The following is a 26618-nucleotide window of genomic DNA, read 5'->3' as shown; positions in this document are numbered from 1 at the left end:
AAGCATCAACTTTTCGGTGCTCAGCCTTCTTTATAGTCCAACTCTCCCATCCGTACGTGACTACTGGAAAAACCACAGCTTTGACTGTATAGACCTTTATTGACAAAGTAATATCTCTACTTTTTAATATGCTGTCTAGGTTTGTCATAGCTTCCCTTTCAAGGAGCAAGCATCTTTTTAATTTTGTGGCTACAGTTCACCATCCACAATGACTTTGGAGCCCAAGAAAAGAAAATCTGCCACTCTTTCCATTTTTTACCTATCTATGTGCCATGTAGTGATGGGACCAGATGCCATGATCTCAGTTTTTTTAATCTCCTCATCTCAAAATCCTGAACTGAATTACATCTGCAGAAACTCTATTCCCAAATAAGGCAACACTCATAGGTTCTGACTGAGAAGGCAATGGCACCCCACTTCAGCACTCTTGCCTGGAAAATCCCATGGACGGAGGAGCCCGGTAGGCTGCAGTCCACGGGGTCGCTAAGGGTCAGACACGACTGAGCAACTTCACTTTCACTTTTCACTTTCATGCATTTGAGAAGGAAATGGCAACCAACTCCAGTGTTCTTGCCTGTAGAATCCCAGGGACGGGGGAGCCTGGTGGGCTGCCGTCTATGGGGTCGCACAGAGTCGGACACGACTGAAACGACTTAGCAGCAGCAGCAGCAGCATAGGTTCTAAGAATAAGAATATGGACATATCCTTGAGGAGGGGTGGGGGGCACCATTCAGGCCACTCCACCAGTAAGAAGGGAAAATTAATTGAGAAAAAATGCAGAACAGAGGACAGATCCCGTTTCTGTGACAGTGGCCAGTAAGACAGGTCAAGGGTAGAATTGGGTGCTAACAGGGTTCCCAGATGAAACGCAAGTGCAGCTGTCCGCTTCCAGCTTCTTGAAGAGAGAATGTTTCTGTTTCTGACAGAGGATTAAAGGAAGAGGTGGAGAGTGAGAAAGCTGTTCTCTGCTGGCCTAGTTCCTGAGGAATCGTGCATCTGCCTTCAGGCCATTCTCAAGTCCTGTTCAGGGATAGAATGATTTATTGATGGTCATAATTAAAAAGCAATGCCAGAAAAAGAAGCAGTCAGCACTTTTCATCTGCAGTTTCACATGAGAAAGAGCAGTTTACTAAAATGGACGCTAGGGTCTTACTTCCCTGTCCAGAAAAGGGCTGCCATTGTGGGGTGCCTTGCTGGGGTCAAGCCTCATGACTGCAGCAGGAGTGATGAGGTTTTAAATTTCAAATGGTACACTGAGCCACCCGTTCTCATCCCCAGCACTTTTATTACAGGTCCAGTGGATCATCCATGTGGCACTCTGGGTTTTTAGACTTGGGGAGAATGTGGTTTTGAGCCCCACTGAGGGCTGTTTATCCACCAGTGTCTTGGCTGTAGGTCTGACTGAGCTTGTTTGCTCCAGACTGGAGCACTGGGTTGATTTAAGGTGGTTGGTTGACTTCATTTAAAGGCTGTTCTTCCTCATTGATTTCATATCAGCTGGTTAAGAAGACCTTTCTTCTTTGGTTTGGGGAATGTGAACTTAACGAAACACTGGACCCCACGAATTGGGAGGAAAATGAAGATATGTTTATAGCTTAATATGGTAGGTTGGTTCAAAGGAATTACTGACTGATACACAGTAGGTCCTTAAAGTGAAAGTTGCTCAGTCGTGTCCAACTCTATGCAACCCAATGGATTATACAGTCCATGGAATTCTCCAGGCCAGAATACTGCAGTGGGTAGCCTTTCCCTTTTCCAAGGGATCTTCCCAACCCAGGGATTGAACCCAGGTCTCCCACATTGCAGGCGGATTCTTTACCAGCTGAGCCACAAGGGAAGCCCAAGAATACTAGAGTGGGTAGCCTATCCCTTCTCCAAGGGATCTTCCCTATCCAGGAATCAAACCAGGGTCTCCTGTATTGCAGGCAGATTCTTTACCAACTGAGCTATCCAGGGAAGCCCAGTAGGTCCTTAAAATATTGTTAAATAAATGAATACACGACAAAGTGTATCTATGCCCATATAATCTATTAGCAGATAGTTACTATTGCACCTGAAAAGTTGTGGTAGGAATTGAGCAAATGTTTGGGGGCATGCATGTATGATGAATCCCTTCAGTTGTGTCCAACTCTTTGCAACTGTAGCCTGCCAGTCTCCTCTGTCCAGGGCATTCTCCAGGCAAGAACACTGGAGTGGGTTGCCATGCCCTCCTCCAGGGGATTTTCCTGACCCAGGGATTGAACCCACATCTCTTATGTCTCCTGCAATGGCAGAAGGGTTCTTCACCACTAGCGCCACCTGGGAAGCCCCTTGGGGGCAGGGGGATGCTCTTATTGAATATATTAAGTTATGCATTTTACTTTAATTCCACTAAAGGTTTATTTTATAGGCTTATTTAATGATTTTAACTATTCTTTATAGGCTTATTTTCATCCCACTACAGTAATTTTTTTCCCCAAATTGAGTTTGGACTAAATCAAGGTCTGCTCTCTACTTGTTCACTGGCTGTCTACTATTGGGGCAGAGGGTGGGAGGGAATTTGTTCGATCAAATCGAACAAACATTTGTTGAATGCCTACTATGGGCAAAGGTCTACACTTTGTGCCAGGGAGACACCAAAATAAATGAGGCACAGCCCTATTCTCAACCACATCAGGAAGTAACAGCTGTAAGAAACAGAAATCCATTCACACCAGCACAAGGAAAAGGACTGCAAGGCAAGGCTCTTCAGAGGCAAACTCATGATCATGGGAACCAAATGCGAGGCAACTGGGGAATAGAAGCTGCAGTTATAGAGACCAAACTTCCTCCTCTGGCTCTCGGAAGCCCTGTGGTCTCTCTTATCTGCCCCGTGGGCTTTCTTGTCTCTGCTTCCCTCACTCGTGACCACTTTTCTCTTTTCACTTCTGGTTCAGTGTGGGAGACAGCAGAGCCTACCAGCAGCTGATTAGTTATTGTGTCTTTTGGTTCAAATTTTAAGAAAGAGAGAATTGGGTTTCTGGCCAACCAACTGAACAAAGGGAGACTTGGGACAAACATGGCATACCTAGACATGTCTGTTAGCAGGGCCTATTAGTAGAGGAATTCCAAGAAAAAAAAAAAAAATAGCTGTGAGTATTAGAAGCACCCAGAACACATTCTATTTTTAACTCTCTCCCGCCCCCTAGAGTATAAATACCATGAGACAGTCTACCACAGTACTTAGTTCAAAATATCTGAGAAGGGGAGAAAAGAAGGGATAGAATTCAACTCTGGTTTCCTAAACCATATTTGAGAAATAAATACACATCAGTCCCTGAGAACCAGGGGAAGGAGTTGAATCTAGCTGGGTTTGCTCCCAGACCTGAAACGCTCAGCTGGGTGAATTACATGCACCTTGCCATAACTGATACAGTGTGGGAGTCTGCATTGTACCCTAATTAAAGTGTAATTAGCAAGCAGCAGGAATCCCATTCACTAGAAGAGCTCATCCTACTTCCTGTTTCACTTGCATAATTACCCTCCTCTCCAGATACTGAAATGACAGCGATGACAGACTCTCAGAATGATGGAGCCTGGAAGGCCCTTGGAAACCATTAACCCCACTGGTTCTACAGACAGGAAAACTGAGGTCCGGAGAGAGATCAAGGGCTTACAAACCCAGCCATCCGCCCCACACACACTCCGCTTGTGCAGCATCATGTGAAACCAGCAGGCTCTGGAAGTCTAGGCACCGATAACTGCGTTTATTGCCTTCACGCAGTATTCCCAGCCAGGTCCTCCCAATTGTCTCCAGAGAGTGTATTGCATGCTCAGTCACTCCATCATATCCAACTCTGCGGCCCCATGGACTATAGCCCACCAGACTCCTCTGCCCATGGGAGTCTCCAGGCAAGAATACTGGAGCAGGTTGCCATTTCCTATTCCAGGGGATCTTCCCAATCCAGGGATCAAACCTGTGTCTCTTGCATCTCCTGCATTGTCAGGCGGATTCTTTACAACTGCGACACCTGGGAAGCCCCAGAGTATAATGCAGAGAAAATGCAATTCAAGTAAAACCGTGCTGGCTGCTCCCAGCAGTGGCATGTTTCCTAGCTTCCCCTCTCCTCTGTCTCGTTTTGCTCCTGTTCCAGAATTGGCCTTTGACAAGGATGAAGAGGTCTGAACAGAAAGAAGGAGGAACTGACAGGGCAATGGAAACCTCTGCTGGGTGATGAGTGGTCCCCGGCCACTGGCTGGGTTGCCTTTAAGTGTCAGGGTGGGAATAACCCAAACACCACGGAGCCGATTCCTTTTGTACAATTACTGGAATGAGCCATGCCACAGAATGGAAGGGTCATGCTCCCCAAGCTCATTTTAGGGTAGTTGTTTGAAACTCAGGTAATATTATTTTGAGGGAGAAATGGATGCTGTGATTGGTTAGCCTACTTAACCTATGTTATAACTGACTTCTGGGTCCCAGGGCATGGAAGCCAGAATGTGTAGGATGCAGGAGGAGAAAGCTTCTGTGCCTGCAGTGTGTGTGCATGCTAAGTCGCTTTAGTCGTATCCGACTCTCCGACTCTATGGACTCTAGCCCACCAGGTTCCTCTGTCCATGGGATTTTCCAGGCAAGAATACTGCAGTGGATTGCTATGCTCTCCTCCAGGGAAATCTTCCTGACCCAGGGATCAACCTGCGTCACTTGCATCTCCTGCACTGGCTTCCTCCAATCCCTCCTCCCATGTCCTCCTAGTGGCCCTGGACACCCCCACCCCCACATTTCCCCAGACACCAGAGTGATCCAGGGTCTGAGGGCTCCCTGGTCCCTTAGGGAAGAGGGTGTGGGACTACAGTCAACCCAGATTTTGGAGCAAGGGGCAGTCTGCTGGAACTAATCCACATGCCTGTGTGAAGGACTAACAGTCCCTGAACCAGTGGTTCCGACATATCAGTGTGCACTCAAACCACCCAGAGAGGTTGTTAAAATGCAGACTCCTGGCCCCCACCCACAGCTCTATATTCAGCAAGGATTAGAATGGGGACCCGGGAATCTGTGTTTATAACAAGCAACTCAATTGATTCGAATGTTGATGGTAGTCAATACCATGGAGAAACACTAGAATGGGTGAAATGGTAGGCATTTGTAATTCCACGTGATTTGCTCTTTCCTGGGTGAAGAGAGTCACATAGAACAGGATTCAGGATATTATAGGTTTCTTTACAAAATAAAGGCAAAAGAGAGATCCCTGGCTGTCTATGTCTGTGCTTCCATGTCGTCTGCTGCGATGACATGGCTCAGTCATCAGGAAGCTGTAACAAGAAGGCTCCTGATAGATTTCAGAAGCCTTCTGTTATTTATTTGTGAGGCTCCAAAGATTCTTGCCCATGAAACCTCTACCTGCTTCTAACAGAGTACTCTCACTCACAGTATTCACAGGCTGCAAAGCTCAACATTGTCAGGCAATAGGGAAATGCAATTCAGAACCACAGTGAGTTACTCACACCTGCTATGCTGGACATAATCAAAAAGAGGAAAATAGCAAGTGTTGAACATTGCTAACGGGAAGGTAAAACGATGCAGCCACTGTGGAAAACAGCTTGGTGGTTCCTCAAAAAGTTAAACATAGAGTTACTGTATGACCCAGCAATTGTACTCCTAGGTATTTACCCAAGAGAATTGAGAGCAAGGACTCAAACAGAGACTTGTACATGAATGTTCATAGCAGCATTATTCACAGCAGCCAGAAAGTAGAAACAACCCGAATGTGTACCAACTGACGGATGGATGAATAAACAAATTCTGGTCTGTCCAGACAATGAAATATTATGCAGCCATTAAAAGGAATGGAGTATACATCCATGCTACAACAGGGATGAAGCCAGGAAACATGAAGCTCAGTGAAAGAAGCGAGACACAAAACACCACATACTGAATGAGTCCACTTCTATGAAATGTCCAGAATAAATAAATCCATAGAGGTAGAAAGCAGATTAGGGGCCACCAGGAGGTGTGGAATGGAGCGCTGCAGAGTGACTGCTAATAGGCAGGGTCCCTTTCTGGGGTGATGAAAATGTACTCGAACTAGAAAGAGGTCCTGGTTGCACAACATCGTGAATGCACTAAAAGCTGCAGAATTGTTCACTTTAAAATGTTAATGGTTAGTTTTATGTCACTGCTGTCAATGCTAAGTCATTTCAGTTGTGTCAGATTCTTTGCAATCCCATGGACTGTAACCTACCAGGCTCCTCTGTCCATGGGATTCTTCAGGCAAGGATACTGGAGTGGGTTGCCATGTCCTCCTCCAGGGGATCTTCCCGACCTAGGAAGAATTCCACCCCGGGATCAAATTCATGCCTCGTACATCTCCTGTATTGGAAGGTGGCTTCTTCATCACTCGTGTTTTATGTGAATTTTACCTCAGGTAGGGGGAGCAGGGAGTTGTAATTAAACCTCGCAGGTTCCACCCCCAGCTCTGCCACATGACCTTGAACAAACTCTGTGCCTCCATACCCAGCAAAGAGGGAAAGCTCTAATCAGGGATATAATAGTTCACACCTTGCAGGGCTATTGGGAGCTTCACATGAGCTAATGTTCCTGAAGTACTCTGAAAAAGTGTGTTGGTATATGGTGTGACGGTGAACGTGTGCCGTGATTCCTTCACACAGACCCTACCCTTGTTACACATGCAAACCAAGGCTTGTTCACGTGCACACAGCAAGTTCAGAAGCCAAGTCAGGAGGGGAACCCAGCTCTCATGGATTCAAAGTCCACGCTCTTCACCTGTCAACTGTCTGACCTTATCCCTGACCAGGAATCTTGACACCTCCAGGCCCGAGTCCCTAGCAGCAGCACAACTTATTTCTGGTGACCCCACGCCTGGCTGGCTGTCAGGCCTGCCTGCAAGGCAGAAACGATAAAGCCACAACTGGTTTTGCTTCTTCCCCATAGAAAGCCTTGGCCTTGGCCACCCTAGGGGGACTTTACCCACCAGCAGTCTGGCAGTGACTCTGACCCAACAGAGAGCATTTCCCTTCTCTGTGCCCATGACCACAAGTCCCAGTCACAGACTGTCCTTCTTACTGTGGACATGGGAGGAATCATTGCTGTCTTATGATCAGCAGGGTTACCCAGAGGCTTCATCGTCCCAGTAGGAGAGGGGCATGGACCCTCAGCTCTCCCCTTGAAACTTTCAACCCCCCTTTAGACTGGCCCTCATGTGCAGTCCCCTTTTCCATAGTACAAAGTAACATCACAGGGTTTTTTTTTTTCCCATATCTGGTTCAGTCCCTATGTTTTCAACAACAACCTAGCTTACTCACATTCCTCAGTACCTGCCTTCCTCCCTTAAACAGAGAGAAATAAGTCTGCCTCCATCTACTGACAAGTCTAGAAACCCTTCCTGGGATTTCCCTGGCAGTTCAATGGTCAAGACTCCGTGCTTCCAATGCAGGGGGCATGGGTCCAATTCCTGGTCAGGAAACTAAGATCCCATGTGCCATGTGGCAAAAAAAAAAACAATTTTTTTTTAAACAAACCAAAAAAATCAAATCCTTCCTGATTCCCTTGGTTCCCTCAAACAGCCAAGCCTGTGGGAATCCTGGGAGAAACCCTGGGATGTTTGCATGGATTCAAGCCCACTGGAGATTTCATATAAAATCAGGTCATCACAAGCCAATGAGGAAAACCATCCCACAGGAAGTGTCCCAATCCCAGACTCTTAGTTTCTGGACACAGAATAACCCGAGGAACTTGGCCTTCCTGTGCCCTGCTTCCCGCCTCCCTCATCAGCTTCCACAGCCAACACCAGCTTCCCCCAGGACTGTGAGGTATGTTCCAGGAAGCAGATCCAATCTGGCAGGTCTGAGATATAATGACCCTTCCTTTGTGGCTGCCAACATTTGCACTCCAGAGAAACAAGTCTGAAGCCCACAGGGTCAGCCCTTGAATTAAGTAGGCCAACCAGAAGGATGTTGGGAAGAGCCATCTTAAGAACACGTGGACACCCCTGGCAGCAGCATTCACAGAACTTACCTATACTTTCCCTCCTTTATTCACTCCCAAGGTCGCTGGATCGAAGATCACGGAGTCATTCACAACATGATGTTCAACACAGAGACACTCTCGAAGTACTCCTTCAAGACCACACAGAACAAGACTGAGTGGTGGGACAATGGCGTTCTCCCCCTCTGGATCACAGCCCAGAGACAGGTATCGCCAGAAACCCTGGGCTGACTTCCTGGGACGTCACCTCTCATTCCTAGGCATGTTGGGGGTGGGGGTGGGGGTAGAAACTGCGTGGTCTTGAGCAAGGGTCTTAATCTCTCTAAGCACCTGTTTCCCTAAATGTGGCACAGGCATTGTGATAATGTGCTCATTTAATGGAGTTGGTGTAAGGATTAAATGCAATGTGTACTTTATGCATATCTCAGCAAGTTTTAGCTATTATGGATGGATAAGTCCCCATGAGGGCAGAGTTGGCATGATCTCGACTGTACCTCCAGGGTTCATAGGGTCTGGACCCAGCCGCTCTTTAATAAATATCTCCTCTTTTGCCTCTGGCTTAGGCATGAAAGTCCTTAGAAGCGAAGCTGACCACTCAATTCATGAAAAGCTCTAAGGAGAACATTCCCTTGAAAGTATTACTATCCCAGCACCCATTCACTATTGCTTCGAAAAGGCAGAAATCAGTCGCACATTGAACTCCAAGCCCCATGCCTATTGCCAGCTTTGTGTTTCTCTGTGAGCTTCCAAAGTCATCACTCCAGAACAGATCCTCCTCCTCTTCCCCCAAGACATCAGCCTTGGCTCCAAGCTTCCCTGGGTCCTGACCCTTCCTCTCTGTGCTCCCAGCCCACACTGTGCACTCTACACGGCCAAGGGCTGTGACTGCAGCAGCTCAGAACACAGGCTGTGGACTCTGACTCCCAGAGCAGGATCCAGCCAGCCCCACCCTTCTCCCGCAGCCTCACCTCGGGCAATGACCTCTGCTCTCTGCTTCATTTGCTCCCACCCTTAGAATGAAGGCTGTCCGAGTTCGTGCTTCACAGGCTCATTGGGAGGACTAACTGTAATAACCCACGTGAGTTGCTTAGCGCTCACTGCTCAAAATGTATGAATGGAAGCTGAGGCATTTTAGCAGGACTTCAGCTGGTCACTAGAGCTTTAGGCCAAAACTATCCAATAGAACATTCAGTGATGATGGACATGTTCTATGCCGCATGGTCCAATACGGACGCCACGAGCCACAGGTGGTAATTGAGCCCTTGAAATGTGGCGAGTGAGACTGAGGGACTGAATGTTTTGTTGTGTTTCATTTTCATTAGTTTCAACTTAAATCTAGATACTACACAGGAGGGACTCCCATACGGGACAACACAGCTCTAGAAGAACCACAGAAGGCTGGCCATAACGCTTTTCTACCTCAGGTTCATTTTCTCCCCCTAATGGTTGTGCTCTAGCTTCCTTCCCCAATCTGTCACATTTTTAAATTTTGAGGAATAGACCACGCAAATAAACTGTGTCCTTCCAATAAAAATAACATCCGTAATAGTCATTATGTGCCGGGGGCTGATTTAAGAGCTTTACATATATTAATTTATCACAACCCTGAGGTAATGGCAAGCCATTGCAGTGTTCTTGCCCGGAGAATCCCAGGGACAGCAGAGCCTGGTGGGCTGCCGTCTATGGGGTCACATAGAGTCGGACATGACTGAAGTGATTTAGCAGCAGCAGAGGTAGTGCTAAGGTTATGCCCCTTTAACAGATGAGTAAACCGAAGCACCAAGTGACACCATAACTTCTCAAAGTCACAAAACTAGTGAGAGGCAGGGCTGGGATTGGAACTCACTCTGGGTTCAGCAACTCTTTAACTCTCACCATGACATATTTCTTCTGTGGCCAAAGCATTTAGTCATGGACTTCAGAGTGATTCTTGTATCTGCCTGACTGCTAAGAATGTCTGTATAGCCCTGATTAATTCACTATTCAAAACCCAGAGCCTCTCTTGCTACAGAATTTGTTCACCGGCATGAGGCTTCTGGTGGCATTCTCCCTTCCTGGCACTTTCTTATGCATGGTTCTTGTCTTCTTGTCATTTATTTGCAGGACTTTTTTCCTCCTGCTCAATTCATAATCAGAGTGCTTTTCCTCTTTGCTGAATTATAAGTGGCTGTGCAAAATGAGGATCTGGTGCAGGGCCAGGCAGCTGACAACACACCACTTGCTTGGCAAGCAAATGTCAAGTTGGTGTATCGCATCCTGCCCAAGAAGGCCATTCAGCCAACTCCCTGAGGAGCTGGCACAAAATCTCCTGTAATCAGAGCAAACCTGTGGTCCCAGGTCAGCACCCCCTCCCCAAAACAGGGTGACAAATGCCAAATGCCATTGGGTGGGCACATTTGCATTGCCAGGCAGGGTTGCAGGAGGGCAGCCCACCCTGTATCCATCACTGGGAAAATCCATCCCTCTTCTGAGTCTCTTCCAGGCAGGCTCTGTGGATACTGATGCATTAACCTTTAATAGGACTAAAATGTTTTTCTTCAGTGATATTAACACTGCCAGAGTCCACCAAGATTCATGAGAATCAGCGTCTCTTGGCAGATGATGCCTATGAGATGGGATTCTCAACTACCTTTGCATCCAATCTCCACAGTCCACAAGTATATCCTCACACCATCGGGACTTCCCTAACGGTCAGGCTATGAATGGAGAGGCTCCACTGAAAGCAAGGTGGGACTTTTTTTGGCCTGCACTGGGTCTTAGTTGTGGCATGCATGATCTTCACTGCCGTGTGCAGGACCTGCGTTGAAGTATGCAGGATCTTTAGTTGCAGCATGCTGGATCTAGCTCCCTGACCAGAGATTGAACCCAGGTCCTCCTGCACTGGGAGTGTTAACCACTGGACCACTGGGGAAGTTCCAGAGAGCAGGCTGGGATTTTAAACAAGCTTCTGGGATAATGGAACCTGATCAATGACTGAGGTGTTTCACCAAGTTCAGAAGTCCTAATTCTCAGAGAAAGGCAGGCAGCTATATCTGTGAGACCCAGGAAAGTGAAAGTGTTAGTCACTCAGTCGTGTCCAACTCTTTGTAACCCCATGGCTGTAGTCCACCAGGTTCCTCTGTCCATGGGATTCTCCAGGCAAGAATACTGGAGTGGGTTGCCCTTCCGTTCTCCAGGGTATCTTCCTGACCCAGGGATCGAACCTGGGTCTCCTGTATTGCAGGTGGGTTCTTTACCACTGTACCACCTGAGAAGCCATGAAAACCTAGGGGCATGTTTCTCCTCTTATGGAGGAGACACAGAGAGTATTAAGATGTGAAATGGTGTGGGTGAGATACTCATGTCTGCCAAGAGTCTGTAACAGGACCACGGTAGGCTGCCACCAGGAGGGGATTTGGAGAGACGGTGGGGAGGGCAGCTAAGGTTCTCAGTGTCAGCCAGATCTCCTAGACAAAAGCTTCCAAACTTGGAAAAGCTGTGAGAAAGAGGGTGCCAGCAGTTTTTGCTTAGAAGAGCATTAATAGAAACATAATGCATCCCAGTACTGGTGCAAATTGTGTCTCCATCACACATCATAAAGGTTCTAAGAATAATACTCTGACCTCCAAAAGGGCATGGGAGGGGGTAAAACACAGACTCTTGGCCCTCTCTATTCCTGTTCAGTGACACCTCCAGAACACAGAAGAGCAATGAAATCACTCAGAACCAACTTCTGATTTCAAATATTGGATTGGTCAAAAAGTCTGTTTGGGTTTTTCCATAAGATATTACAGAAAACCCAAATTTTTTGACCAACTCAATACATGGAGTCCATCTCTTTCCAGTCAGTCATTCTGGAGAACGTGTAACTAACTCCTTTCCCTAAACCACTAAACATACTCTCCACCAAAGTACAATGGGATGAACACTTCAGGGGCCTTCCTAAAACCTATACACCTTGGTGATATTAATTCTGTCCAATAAGATAAGAGACAAGACAAAACAGAAAACCAAACTAAAACTCCGTCACTAATGATTGATTCTGAAGAGTTCTGCGAAGTGTTTGCTGCTCAGTCGTGGCCAACTCTTTGCGACCCTGTGGCCTATAGTCTCCCAGGTTCCTCTGTTCACAGAATTCTCTAGACAAGAATACTGGAGTGGGTAGCCATTTCCTTTTCCAGGGGATCTTCCCGACCCAGGGATCGAACCCAGGCCTCCTGCATTGCAGGCAGATTCTTTACTGTCTGAGCCACCAGGGAAGCCCTGAAGAGTTCTGTAGATTCTATACAAAGCCCAACACTCAGGCTTTGCCCTAAGAAGTATCAACTCTTGTTTTAAAGCAGCAGCTTAAGAGTAATAGCCACACTGATGCAATAGTACACTAAGGAAGAATAATGCACCTAATAAAACTAGCAATTTTCCAATTGCTATTGCTTCTGGAAACACTGATTATGCTAATTAAAGGGTAGAATAGTAAATACCCACTCTTTTGCATCCAATTAAGTGCTCAGATTGTTTCTCAGAAGTATTTGTTGAAAATAGCACTTTTGATTATCGTAGATCCCAAATAAACAGTCAAGTGTGTGTGTATGTATGTGTGTGTGTGCACATGCTACATATATATTTCTCTCTGGAGTTCATTTCACAAAGCATCATAAATCCTACAATCTCTATGGGACCAAGTGAGAAAAACCATAGCTTCCTAAGACTACAGTCTGGACACCTTTAAAGAAAGAGTATGTGTTAAGAACATAGCACGAGAAAATAATTTCAATTGGGAACATCTGAGATTTAACAGGCAAATACCTAGGAACTTAACTAATATGCAGTGCTGCCTAAGTCCCTCACAATGTCAATGTCAGCTTATTCTAAATAATAAAAATAGCCAAACTGTGTTCTACAAAACGTTAGAAGTTTCATCCTTCCAGTCAATCCATGCTTGAGAGAAAAGTCAATTTACACTTAGAGTTAAACAAACTACCATCACTAAAAACTGAGAATTATGTCTAATGCCAATCAGAAATGCAATAAATAAATATTAGAGGATTTGCAAGTTAAAGCAACCATAGAAATTCTATTATCAGAAAGGAAAATGTGTTACCTGTAGAGGTTACAAATAAGATACTAGAACCCAAAAGAGAAAGCATTTCTGAAACTATTTCCATAAGTTAATCAAGAGAGAAGAAGGTGTGTTTTCTGCCCCTAAAAGAAGATGTGATTCATGTATTCATTCAGCATGTACTTAATCAGCAGTCAGCACTTAAGTCTGAGCCAGGCCTGTCCTAGGTCCCAGGAAAAATGCGTTCAACAAGAACAGCCACACTTTCTAGAGGAGGGAACTAGATAGTTTTCAAAGCAAGCAAAGTAAGGTAATTTCAGGTTGGGGAAAATGCTTTAGAGAAAATAAAACCGGATCCCAAAATAGGAAATGAATGCTGGAGGGCAGAAGGGACAATATTTCACCTACAGCTATGGACAGTAGAGCTTCTGGAACTGTGCAAAGCGCTTAGTGTTAGGACTTCTGTCTTGGGTCAAGCCTCCTAAAAGCAGAGCCTGAGGCAGTGATGCAGTGCATGTAACAGAGAGAGAGAGAGAGCTCTCAGGAGATGGGAGTAAGGAAAATTGACGTAGCGAGAGAAGGAGCTAAGTGAGATGTGGCCTCTGCTGAACACCAGCTTCAGCCTGATCCCCCAGGAGCACAGGAACATGAATTTCACCCCCATGTTATCCCACCCTGAAGCCAGGGAGCTGGCTTTATGTCCTGCTGCCGGTCACTGGCCGTGGGCTGCTGAGGATAAAGGAGCAGTAAAGGCTACCTACTCAGGTGAGGCAGGTCTGGCCACTTGGCAAAGGGATTTTTCAGAACATGGAGGAATAGTGAGACATTAGCAGCCACTCTCACAGAAATGGATGTGGGTGCACAGGCCTAATAAGGGGATGTGGGTGGGGCTCCAATGGCATCCCTTCCAACTTCCAAATAGCTTACCTGCTTCTATCTCTCAAACAGTACATGGTAAGTTTGATATTATGCTTGGTTATACTTTTCTGCCCAGTTGTAGGCCACATAGCCATGACCCAGGTGCAATATCCCACAATTCGTCCCATAATTTATTCTCTATACCAGATTGACACCATTACACCAGCATCCTCTCCTGGCTCTACTAAAGCCATTGAACTGTAGAGAGTTTTTCAGAATATCTAAATCTTGGGTGATACAAGAAGAGTCACAGTGCTCGCTTCGGCAACACATATACTAAAATTAGAAGAGTCACAGAACAGCCCTCAAGTTAACAGCCAAGATGAAGGAAAGTACTTGCTCCCCAAATAAGCAGGTCAGTCATTTATGGAACCAGAAATCTATCAAGTGCCTACTATGTGCCCAGTCCTTGTTGAGGAGCTGCTTTGCAACAGCCTATTTAGTGAGATGGGTCCATCTTACTGTTAACTCATTGGCAAGTGTACATAAAACTATTTTCTTTTCCTAACAATTTTACCAGCCTTTGTCAAAAAACAAAAACACCTTTCTGCTGAGGAGCATTATCACTTAATATTTTCATGACTTTGAAATTACTTGTGTTGTTAACACAGCCTCATTTTCAGTCTGAAGACTCAGTTCTGCTCATGGTAAAACCTTCATCTCAGATCCGAGTCAAAGCTCTGATCCCCAGCATGCTCCCTACCCCACCACAGACTCTCTGGTGGCCCCAGCTGCCTGAAAAAGAAGGAACGTGACCCATGGTCCACTCTCTTGAGCCCCCACCCCACCCCTCTTTCCCCGATTTACCCACTGGAGACAAGGACAGGGAAGAGACAAGCAGCTCCTCCCATGACGGCTTTTAAGGAGGCCAGGGCTCTTTTTCTGTTGGCTGTAATCTAGTGCCCTGCCTGGTTTCCCACAACATGACAGAGAGGGTGAAGGTGGCTGGGCCACTGACAACAGATTCAAAGTCAAGCAGCAAGGTCAGGCCTTGCAAGATTCAGCAGAATTTCATGGATCACCCACCACCTTCCTCAGAGGTGAGGAATCCCACACTCCCTGCTGCAGCCATTCCTGCCATGACCAGTCTCAGCTTCCTTCTGCAGACTCCAACCATGGGGTCTACAGGCACATTTCAATTCCACCTTCAATGCCCCTCAGGAGACAGAAACTGGAGGAAATAATCACTGCCCCTCTTCACCTGGCCGTGCGGTTGAGCCCAGTGCTCTTTGTTCCTCTCCAGGAAAGATAAAAGTTGAGCTCACTGAATGCTTACCAATGTACTCTACGTGCATTTAGTCCCTGCAACCACCCCATGAGGTGGCGTTAACAACCCCACTTTACAGATGAGGTAACAGAGGTGAAGAGCATTTGGGTAACACAATCCAAATGAAAGAGAAAAGATAAACCCAGGCAATCCAGCAATAAGCACACCTTTAACTGTTCTGTTGTCTGCCTCTGGGTCTGGCATCAAGCAGACATCTGCACAGGGAATAAGATGACAGCCTCCGCTTTTGTAAACACCCCAAATTCTATAAACATTAGAGATGGGGACAGCTAGGTAGATTCTTTCATCTCTAACAGCCCCAGGAGGAGTCCCCAAGTCTCATTGACTCTGGCTGGGACACAGGCCCAAGGCTCAACCAACTGCTGTGGCCAGGGGACACAGTGTTCCCTGACTGGCCAGCCCAGAGCCACACCCCACTTCCGGAGCCTGATGTGGAACCAACACACCCCAAACCAGGCATGGAGCAAGAGCAGGGAGGAGAGCCTCCAGGGGATGTCAGATGCTCCAAACCTGCAGACAGTGGAGTGGGTGCTGGGCAGGCAAACATATTTACTGTCCACTGCACACACTGGACACACTGGGGAAGGCCTGTGGTGGCTTGTCAGGTCTAGAGGCAATGAAAAGAGTGCCTGCCAAGTGCCAAAACACAATGCCCAACACTTTATCTCAAAGCTACCTGGATTAATCCTCAAGAAAGTCCCATCAGCTTCTTGGCATTTTACAGGGAGAAATACTGAAGCACTACGAGATTAAAGAACTCACTCACTATCACCAGTTTAGAAAGTACCATTTCTCCTCCAATCTAAGGAACTTTTTTTTTTTCATTTTTCCATCCCAAAATTGGAATGCATCTTCGTCATTGAAGTGTCAGCGGTTTTACTGGAAGCATTTTTCTTCATAGAAGTGCATAAAATAAGGGCACGTCTCACAGTTATCAGTGTTTTAGATTCCAGGAGATCCTGGTGATGCCAGGAATGAAGCCCAACCCCATTTGCCTCCAAACATGGGCCCACATGTTTTCTATGAATGTTTCTGGACTGGGACAGGGCTGCCGACATGCTGGGCTTTGCACATGATGAGAAAGAGAGAAGAAACGGCTCTAACAGACTTTTATTCTTGCACTTGCAGGGGAGGAAAACAGCGTCATTCCACTATCCCGGGGGAGGCGCCAAGTACCAAGGGGAGGCTGTCCAGCGGTCCCTGGTGGAGTCATACACCCACCCAAATGGCAATGAGACAGAGTGGAGACAGAACATCGACATTGTCATGAACTGGTTCACCAAGGAAGACTTTGACTTTGTGACCCTGTACTATGGAGAGCCGGATAGCGTGGGACACCTCTATGGACCTGACACGGAGAAAAGGAGGGCAATGATTCAGCAAATCGACAGAACCATCGGGTACCTATTGGAAGCCATTGGGAGCCACAGCTTGACTGAGCACCTCAATGTCATCATCACCTCAGACCATGGCATGACCACCATGAAAAAGAAGCCCAACATCACCGAGATCCTCCTGAGCAACTACATCAGCTTCAAGGACTTGGTCCAGTTTGACATTGTGGACTACGGCGGCTTTGGGATGCTCCTGCCCAAACTGGGGCAAGAGGAAGCGGTTTACCAAGCACTGAAGAATGCTCATCCTCACCTCAATGTGTACAAGAAGGAGGAATTTCCAGAACGCTTCCATTTTGCCAAACATGAGCGGGTCCTGCCAATCGTGATGTACGCTGACTCTGGTTATAGCATCAGCGGGGTGAGTGGATTCTAAAATAGAGTCCATCTTGGATCTGGAAGGCAGCCAATAGGGAAGGACTGTTCTGAAAAAAATTAAAACATAAGTGTATGCATGATGAGTTAGTTGTAACCCACTGTTTTCTGAGTGTTCCCCACCTCCCCACATCCCACCCTACCCACCCTGCTCCATGTTACCATTATGCAACAATAATGATATATATCTCTGGCCAAGGTTGTGTCTAGGGCTGTGTTAAAATTTTAACATTAATTATTTCATGTTTGGGCTTCCCTGGTTGCTCAGTGATCTACCTCAATGCAGGAATCATAGGAGATGTGGGTTTGATCCCTGAGTCGGGAAGATCCCCTGGAGGAGGAAATGGCAACCTGCTTCAGTATTCTTGCCTAGAGAATCCCATGGACACAGAAGCCTGGCAGGCTATAGTCCGTAGGACCATTAAAAAGTCAGAAACAACTGAGCGACTGAGCACGCACACACACAAACATTTTATTTTTTGTTTTCCTAACAGAGAAGGCAATGGCAACCCACTCCAGTACTCTTGCCTGGAAAATCCCATGGACAGAGGAGCCTGGTAGGCTGCAGTCCATGGGGTCGCTAAGTGTCGGACATGACTGAGCGACTTCACTTTCACTTTTCACTTTCATGCATTGGAGAAGGAAATGGCAACCCACTCCAGTGTTCTTGCCTGGAGAATCCCAGGGACGGGCGAACCTGGTGGGCTGCCATCTATAGGGTTGCAGAGTCAGACACGACTGAAGCGACTTAGCAGCAGCAGCAGCAACAACCCTAAAGGTTAATTCTCTTATCTTTCCTTTATAATGAGGAAGAAACCAAAGCTGAAGAGGAGTGATTTGGTATTAGAAATGTAAGGCTGATGTACAAACCCAAGCCTATGTGCTGGATTATTATGCAGAGATTAACAAGAAGTTAACAGCCCTCCCCCCTCAAAAAAAAACACCTTCTAGTTCCTATTTGCATATAGTCAAAAGAAAAAAGGCAATCCTGATCACATAAAAATTTATACACAGATGCCCATGGCAGCATTATTCATAATAAACAAAAGGTGGAAACAACCAAAATGCCCATCAACTGATGAATGGATAAACAAAACAGGGTCTAGCCATACAGTGGAATACTATGTAGCCATTAAAAGGAAATGAAGTACTGATACACGTTATCATTTGAATGAACCTTGAGAACATAAGGCTCAGTGAAAGAAGTCAAATAGGAGAGACCACATATTGTATGATTCCATTTATTTTTTTTTAGAATTTTTTTATTTTTTTATTTTTTTTCCATTTATTTTTATTAGTTGGAGGCTAATTACTTTACAATATTGTAGTGGTTTTTGCCATACATTGACATGAATCAGCCATGGATTTACATGTATTCCCCATCCCGATCCCCCCCTCCCACCTCCCTCTCCACCCGATCCCTCTGGGTCTTCCCAATGCACCAGCCCCGAGCACTTGTCTCATGCACCCAACCTGGGCTGGTGATCTGTTTCACCCTTGATAATACACATGTTTCGATGCTGTTCTCTCGAAATATCCCACCCTTGCCTTCTCCCACAGAGTCCAAAACTCTGTTCTGTACATCTGTGTCTCTTTTTCTGTTTTGCATATAGGGTTATCATTACCATCTTTCTAAATTCCATACATATGCGTTAGTACACTGTATTGGTCTTTATCTTTCTGGCTTACTTCACTCTGTATAATGGGCTCCAGTTTCATCCATCTCATTAGAACTGATTCAAATGAATTCTTTTTAATGGCTGATTAATATTCCATGGTGTATATGTACCACAGCTTCTTTATCCATTCGTCTGCTGATGGACATGTATGATTCCATTTAAATGAAATGTCCAGAATACACAAATCTATAGATACGGAGCATAGATTGGTAGTTGTCTACGACCAAGGGAAGTTGTAGGGAGATTGGGGAGTAACTGCTAAAGGGTATAGGCTTTCTTTTTGGGGTGATGGAAGTATTCTAAAATTGATTGTGATGATAGTTTCACAACTCTGTGAATATACTAGATACCATTGAATCGTATACTTTAAATGGATACATTGCATTGTATATGAATTATATCTCAACACAGTTGTTAAGAAAAAAATAAGAAGCCTAAAGAAGAAAATACCAAAATCAATGCTAATTTTGAGACATACATGAGGTCTTTTTTTTTTAAACTACCAACCAATAATTCATGACAGAACAAAGTTTAAGTGATGCTTCAATATCACATGTACCATCTTAGGTACAACCTGAAGAATCCTTGTCTAAGGCTGTGAACGGAAGCCAAACATCATAATTATGCTTGCAATCTGTATACTCTTAGGTTGCTGAAAGTCTAGAGTATAACAGGTCTGGGAAAGCTCATAAGGTTATTGTTTAATATTGGTGGAAACATTTACAGTAAAATACAAAACTTAATTGGTATTTTGTAAGCCCCCACGTGGCCTGGAGCAAAGGCCCTGCCAAGAAGTTTACATAGCACTGACCTCTTTGTAAACCTGGTTAATGATGTCACAGTTTGAGAGGGACGATAAGACATTTAATTGGACAGTCATATTCCCAGCATGACCAACCAGATAGTTTGAGGGATGGGATGCAGTGATCAGTTTAATCTTCTGGCAAACTGTCTGTTAGACAGAAAATCTTTTGTGTCTCAATGCTCTAAATTGAGTCCACTGCTCATATTCCCACCCACCTGCCTGCCTTGATGTGCAGAGCAGAGTGGGTGTGACCCTTCTCTTTTAGGATTAGGGAGCTTGCAAAGAACATGAGGCCATTCCTGGGATCACTTAACTGTTCTTAACAGGCAGTGGTAAAGAATCCGCCTGCCAATGCAGGAGACACAAGACATGGATTTGGTCCCTGGGTGGGGAAGATCCCCTAGAGTAGGAAATGGCAACCCTGCTCCAGTATTCTTGTCTGGGAAATCCCATGGACAGAGGAGCCTAGAGGGCTACAGTCCATGGGGTTGCAAAGTTGGACATAACTGAGTGACTGAGCACCAGAGCACAGCATGGCCTCAAATGCCTTTGGACTGGTTTCTTTAGCCAGGGGAGGGAGCCTGAGCTGAGCAGACAGGAAGCAAGGCAACCATGAGACCAACCTTTCAGTACACAGAGACCACGTGTCTGACACGCCAGAGTATCTGCTGGTCCTCAGAAAATAAGGAAATACAAACAGTGCTGTGGTGTGACTGATGCTACTTTGTCACTTGAAAGGGGTCAGACAAAAGTCTATCTAGTACTCATTAAACAATTACCTACAGTCCTGATACCCTCCTCTTTAATCCTCCTCTTCCCCCACCCCCAAAAAAATATATACGCAATTTTGCACCATAAGCAACAATATACCTGAGGACTTTCCTGTTGGTTCAGTGGCTAAGACTCTGAGCTCCCCATGCAGGGGGCCCAAACTCAATCCTCGATCCCACAAGCCCCAACTAGGAGTGTGCCACAACTAAGACCTGGCGAAGCCAAATAAATAAATAAATATTTTTGAAAAAGAAAATAAATGCTCCTAGCTATAGAACCAGTCGGGGTTCAAATACCTACTCCAGCATTGGCTACTTCATGACTCAGGATAGTTTATTCATCTGTACAATGGCAGTGATGAGGATAGAGCCTTCACTTTATAAAACATTCAGAACAGTTCATGGTGCACAGTGAGCCCTCTATATTTGAGTCTGTTAGGACTGTCAGTATTACTATCTTATTACTGCTTCTAACAGGTGTGATTTTCTTTGAAAAAGAAAGTGTTAGTCTCTCAGTAGTGTCTGACTCCTTGTGACCCCACACACCGGCTCCTCTGTCCACAGAATTCTCCAGGCAAGAATACTGGAGTGGGTTGCCATTTCCCACTCCAGGGTATCTTCCTGACCCAGGGACTGAACCCAGGAATCCCGAATTGTGGGTAGCTTCTTTATCATCTGTGCCACCAGGGAAGTTGTGAGCTTTATTCTCTCCCTTAAAGATCTTCCATTCCTACTCCTCTCTGCCACTGCAGAGAGCAGTGTCCTTCCTTGTCATTTAAGTGCTCAAAGATTTCCTGGATCTAACAACTATGGAATTAGCTAAGGGAAAATTTTCTTTCAGAGGACTGGAACCTTAAATGACTGTTTCATTGTTATTATTTTTCAGCGATTTATACTATATTTCAACAAAGGAGATCATGGTTTTGATAATGTCTACATGGACATGAAGACCATATTCAGAGCTTTCGGGCCTGATTTCAAGAAGAACCACCTGGCCGAGCCTTTTGACAGCATCCACATTTACCCCCTCATGTGTAAGCTCCTGGGGGTCACCCCTGAGCCCCACAACGGCTCCCTGGCCGTCACCCAGGAAATGCTGGTAGACACTTATGACCAGCACACAGGTAAGACACAAAAGCCACCGCCAAGAGACTGGTAGTGTGGTCTGTTCTGTCCTGAGATAGAAAAGATTCAAAAAGGGGTTTTCTGAATGAGGGAAACATCAAGCAGAACAATCCTGTTTCCTGGCAGCTTCAGTGCCCCCAGCCCAAGATTATCAGCAGTGGCTGTGAACAGGTAGCATATGAAGGAGGAAATCCCTCACTGTGTTGGTGACATTTTATACAGTGCCTACGGGGCAAAAAGGAAGGCTCTCCATAGAGGAAATCAGGCAGTAATCCTTCTGAGCCTCAGAAAGCATGGAGAGTCTGCCCCCCGCCCCTCCACCAGATACCCCTTGTAGATTCTGAAAAGCAGCCTTCCTTCAGCAACTCTGTGCATGCTGGTGCCCAGAGGAAAGCCGCTCACAGGAGAGGAACAAAGCTTTAGCGCTCTTCTCATGGCTAGACATGGGGGCGGGGGTTCCTGTAAATGAGGCTGAGAATCCTTAAGACTTCAAAAAACTAAATCTCGGTGATATAAAGGAAGCATCTCTGGGAATTCAGCTGTTTACAAACACTCACCAGCATTTCTTCTGTGGGGAGACTTAGTGCCCAGTGATTTATCAGATGCTTAGAGCAACCACACTCAATCGAAATGGAGTACAAGGAACAGCTCCCTGCACTCTTCCCTTCTGCCAAGCCACTACCCACAATCTTCCCTGTGGCTCAGACAGTAAAGAATCTGCCTGCAATGTGGGAGACCTGGGTTTGGTCCCTGGGTTGGGAAGATCCCCTGTAGATGGAAATAGTTACCCACTCCAGTATTCTTGCCTGGAGAATACCATGGACAGAGAAGCCTCGCAGACTACAGTCCATGAGGGTCACAGAGTCGGGGACACAACTGAGCAACTAAAAACTAGACCCACAACCTTCATGTGAATTTACTAGAAACAGGATGTTCTGCAGAAAACTAAATGAATGGCAATTCTCTAAGTTATTGAGAATTTCTTTTTAAGTTTTAGAATTTTGCTACAACCCTTTGGCCCCTACACCTGCCCCATATGTAATCCTGGGAGGCTGGGGTGAGGTGTGTTTGATCATCCGTTATTGATAAGCAGGACATCCCACCAACTGATTTTCAGTGAATTGGCTTTTAGCAAATTGGTCATTTGGCAAAGTGGTCGTTAGGCAAATGGGTCATTTGGCGAATAGGTCATTTAGTAAATCGGCTTTCAATGACTTGCCCTATGAGATTTCTCTACAGTGAGCACTTTCTTGGGTTAAATGTACATTTCGTTTCCATAATTAATATTCACCAGTGCCTGGATAGGAAACTTCCCAGAGACCCAGGAGCAGCCTCTTAATCAGATCATTTAAAAACATCTGATTTTTTATTAACAGGAGCAGAGATGAAGAGGGCATCTGCTCTCCAAAATACAGCGATCGGTCTCACAGTTGTCACAGGAGTCCTTGTGGTTCTGTTTGTCGCTGGTGTGACATTCACAGTCTTTTGTCGGAAAAAGACGTGAGTAGTCTGAGAGTTTTCTGTGGTTGATCAGTTCACACTGTAATAACCCATTTCAACCACTTTCTGAGTGTGTTGGGGTCCAACACTTTGAGGACCCAGCAACCAGGATATCTTTGTGAACTTGCAGTCTGGGCAATGATACAGAGACCAGGACTCAGAAGAGCCCCCAGCTTGGTTTGATCTCAAAAATCTTGATTTTTAACAAAGGCCCCATTTTCACTTTGCATTGGGCACCAAAAACTACATTTCAGTTGCATTCGTTTCCCAGCACTGCTATAACAAAGTACCACATACTGGGGTGGCTTACAACAATAGAAACTTGTCTTGTGGAACTGGAGGCTAGAAGTATGAGATCAAGGTATTCACTTGATCCCTCTAAAATGTGTAGGGGAGAAGTCTTCCTGGCATCTACTAGCTTCTGGTGGTTGCCAGCAATCCTTGGCATTCCTTGGCTTGTAGACACAATCTCTGCGTCCACCATCACATGGGCAACTTCGCTCTGAATCTCTGTCTTCACATGGCATTCTCTCCTCTTAAAGGGACACCAATCATGGAATTCACAGCCGCCTGTATTCCAGTATGATCTCCTCCTAACTTAATTACACCTGCAGAGACCCTATTTCCAAATGAGGTCACGTTCCTAAGTACCAGGGGTCATGACTTCCAACACATCCTTTCAGGGGAACACAGTTCAACCCGTAACACTGGTCCTGCATTCAACAAAAGCACTCAGTGGTCCAAGAACACTGCTTTCTACATCTCCATAGTTACATCAGAAGACTGAGCCTCTCACATCCCTTGTGACACTCAATCCTGACCATGCCTCTGCTTTCAAAGAGCTCCTGTCTCAACAGCATGGAGGCCTCCTGAACACCATAAACAGCCTAAGGAAAGTCAGAACTTTACTTAACCTTAACTCCATTACAAAGCCCACATTTAATGTAATTTATATTTGAACTATAAAATTTTCCTATAAGTTGAAACATGACCTATAAAAGTCTCTATACCCTGAAGCAACATTTTAGAAAGAAATCAATTGGTCCTTTTCTGCAGAAACCATTAGCCATAGAAGAGAGAAAGAAAAAACCTCAAGGTACTGATTGAATGGCCATTCCCACAGCATAATTTCTAAGAGATAACCATTTCATATAGTTAAAATGTATTAGTTTTTCATCATCCACCATCACCATCATCACCATTATTAAAGAAAGCCTCAAATCCAGCAGTTGAATCTTTACTATAGTATGTGCATATATGCATGTCTTCTGCCACTGAAAGGACTGTTTAGATATATCCTAAAGCTTCTCTCCACATCAATACCACTGGAATTTTCACTTTCTATGTTAAACAGCAGTCCTAATCTTCACTAACACCTGAACACACCACATCTGTGAGGTCCATGGGCCATTACAAATCCCTTCAATGCCTTGATCCTTCCAAGTTTAGGTGTGAGATATATTACCTATGACCTTCGTCCCTCCCAAGAGCCCACACACAAAGATAAAAGTATCGTCTGTGTGCAGGTCAGTGGTGTGGCCCACTCAGGGCCTTCCGCAATCTGCCTCCCATCTATGGCATCAGGAAGGCTAGACAAGCCTAGATTTATTAATATCTTAGTATAGTATCATGCAGCATCACTTACTCTGGTATTGACCCTGTATGCCCTTTGGTTCCTCAGAGGAAAGGTAATTAATAGCTATTATGTGTGTTAATAGAAAGCTTGGTATTCATGAGTTTGACCCATTTCCATTGGTTTTCACTCTCCACTGCAGGCAGAGAGCTGACCAAAACAGCACAAGTAAGCCAGTACACCTGACTGAGCTCTAACATCGTTCCTTCAGGACCAAGATCCAACCATATCTTACATCAGATGTTTCTACCCCAGGATGCTGTGACTCAGAGGATTTATGCAACATCTCAGACCCAGAAACTTTTAATTCCTTGTAAAAACACAGCAATAACCACAGTTCACACTCTCTACTTTAATCAACTGTTGATGGAATAAAAGAATTTTTGTCAGATCCTGTGCTCACTTGGTTCTTGTAGAAGAACATATATAAGAGAACAAATGCACTCAATTAGAATTAATTTTCCTCTCTTGTTCTCATAGCTGAGCAGGGCTCAAGTGTTTCTCATCTGAAAGGGGTAATAAGACTCATCTGTCCCCATCAACTGCATTGTGCAAGCATATTTAACAAATTAGCTCCCAAGATGCTTCCAAATAGAGTTATTTCAAGAGATATATGAAGGTAAACTTATTAGACTCTGAACACAGTTCAAACTCCAGGGGTAGCACCAGTGCCTTTCACTGTTCTGCTTTTTACTCAAGACATAATAAGGTCAAATGGAAGTAACTTTTTTTCTTTTCTTCCCCATCCCCACCTGTGTACCATTCTGACTCTTCTTCCAGATTCCTTTCCCTGCAGAGTCAAAGCTTCCACTGTAAGCCCTAATAGTTCCATGTGCTTACTGACACTGTATATATTGCCATTGTGCTTCTATATTTATTTGTGTGATAATTAGTTCAATACCTATTTACCCCATGAAACCCTGAGCCTCTGGAGGGCAGGGAACCACTCCTGGTTCTTCTCACTGTTGCATCCTCAGTGCCTGATAGTACCAGGCACATGAGGTGAGGTATTAGTTGCTCAGTCGTGTCCGACTCTTTGTGACACCATTGACTGTAGCCTGCCAGGCTCTTCTGTTCATGGAATTCTCCAGGCAAGAATAATGGAGTGGGTTGCCATTCCCTTCTCCAGGGGATCTTCCCAACCCAGGAATCAAACCCAGGTCTCCTGCATTGTAGGCAGATTCTTTACTACTGAACCACCAGGGAAGCCCTACCAGGAATGTAGTTTATGCTTAAAAAGTATTTGGTGAACTCTGTGGGTTAGAGACAGACCCTAACTGGGATATGGGGAAGCAAGGGTTCCTATCTGTTAGGAGAAATCAATGAAATCAGAGTAATCATGGTTAAACCCATCACACCTATAGTCTGCCTTCACTGTTCAGTTTATTTGTTGTTACAAATGACTTTCACGTCCCCCCAAGCCTAAACAATAAGATGTTCACCCAAGTTGTTTTCCAGGAAGTTGGAGTCAGCTGTGTCTAGTTCTAGCCGGTTAAGACTGATTAGGACCACCAACCCTCCAACTGGGCATGCGGGAGCTTGGTGACCTTTGACGTCAGAGGGTCAAAAACTCCATCAGAACCTGCTGTTTTCTGAACAATGAAGAAGCCTATAGTTTAGTTGCCCCTGCATGAAACTATGACCTCACCTTTTACTTATTTCCAATCACCTCACTCCACGCCCACCTTGGTGCCAGACCATCCTGCTTCTTTAGCCCATAAACACCCCACAGCCCCTCGCCCACCTGTCCACAGGGAGGCAGGTTTGAGGTTTGTTTCCTCATGTTGAGTGGCTGCTCATGAATAAATCCCTTCTCTGCCTCAAACTTCAGCGTCTCAGCATCTGGCAAATGAATTTGGTTGGGTAATGAGGCGAGCCTCCTAGCTGCATCCAGGCAACCAGGGCCTCCTCATCGCTCTCCCGCCATTAGAAGTATGGCCTGCCCATGGTTCCCACAGTAGAAGCTGTTTCAGGAATGCAGCCTTGAGAGAGCGAGGCGCTGAGGAGACACTGGATCGTGTGCTGACTGGACCCTGTGAAGGCCTCCACATACAGTTAGGGTTCTGCCAGGAGGCTGTGAGGGTCTATTCACCTTGCGTGCCCAACACAAGCCTCTTAAGCAAGCTCCCT

The 26618-nt window shown here is 45.5% G+C and overlaps 1 protein-coding gene across 1 annotated transcript in view; it reads left to right on the top strand.

Annotated features, from left to right (window-relative positions):
• The window catches only part of LOC133063426 (ectonucleotide pyrophosphatase/phosphodiesterase family member 7-like), a 35872-nt gene extending 10993 nt beyond the window's left edge, over nt 1–24879 (top strand). The window contains exons 2-6 of the mRNA XM_061152790.1: nt 8025–8170; nt 16336–16962; nt 21117–21354; nt 22732–22855; nt 24631–24879. Of these exons, the coding sequence (XP_061008773.1) occupies nt 8025–8170; nt 16336–16962; nt 21117–21354; nt 22732–22855; nt 24631–24685 (1190 nt within the window). The 3' untranslated portion in view covers nt 24686–24879. The remainder of the gene's footprint in view (nt 1–8024; nt 8171–16335; nt 16963–21116; nt 21355–22731; nt 22856–24630) is intronic.
• The last annotated feature ends 1739 nt before the right edge of the window (nt 24880–26618 follow it).

The sequence above is a fragment of the Dama dama genome, chromosome 10 (genome assembly GCF_033118175.1).
Source record: "Dama dama isolate Ldn47 chromosome 10, ASM3311817v1, whole genome shotgun sequence".
NCBI classification, from domain to species: Eukaryota; Metazoa; Chordata; class Mammalia; order Artiodactyla; family Cervidae; genus Dama; species Dama dama.
This window is presented reverse-complemented; position numbering and strand designations above follow the sequence as displayed.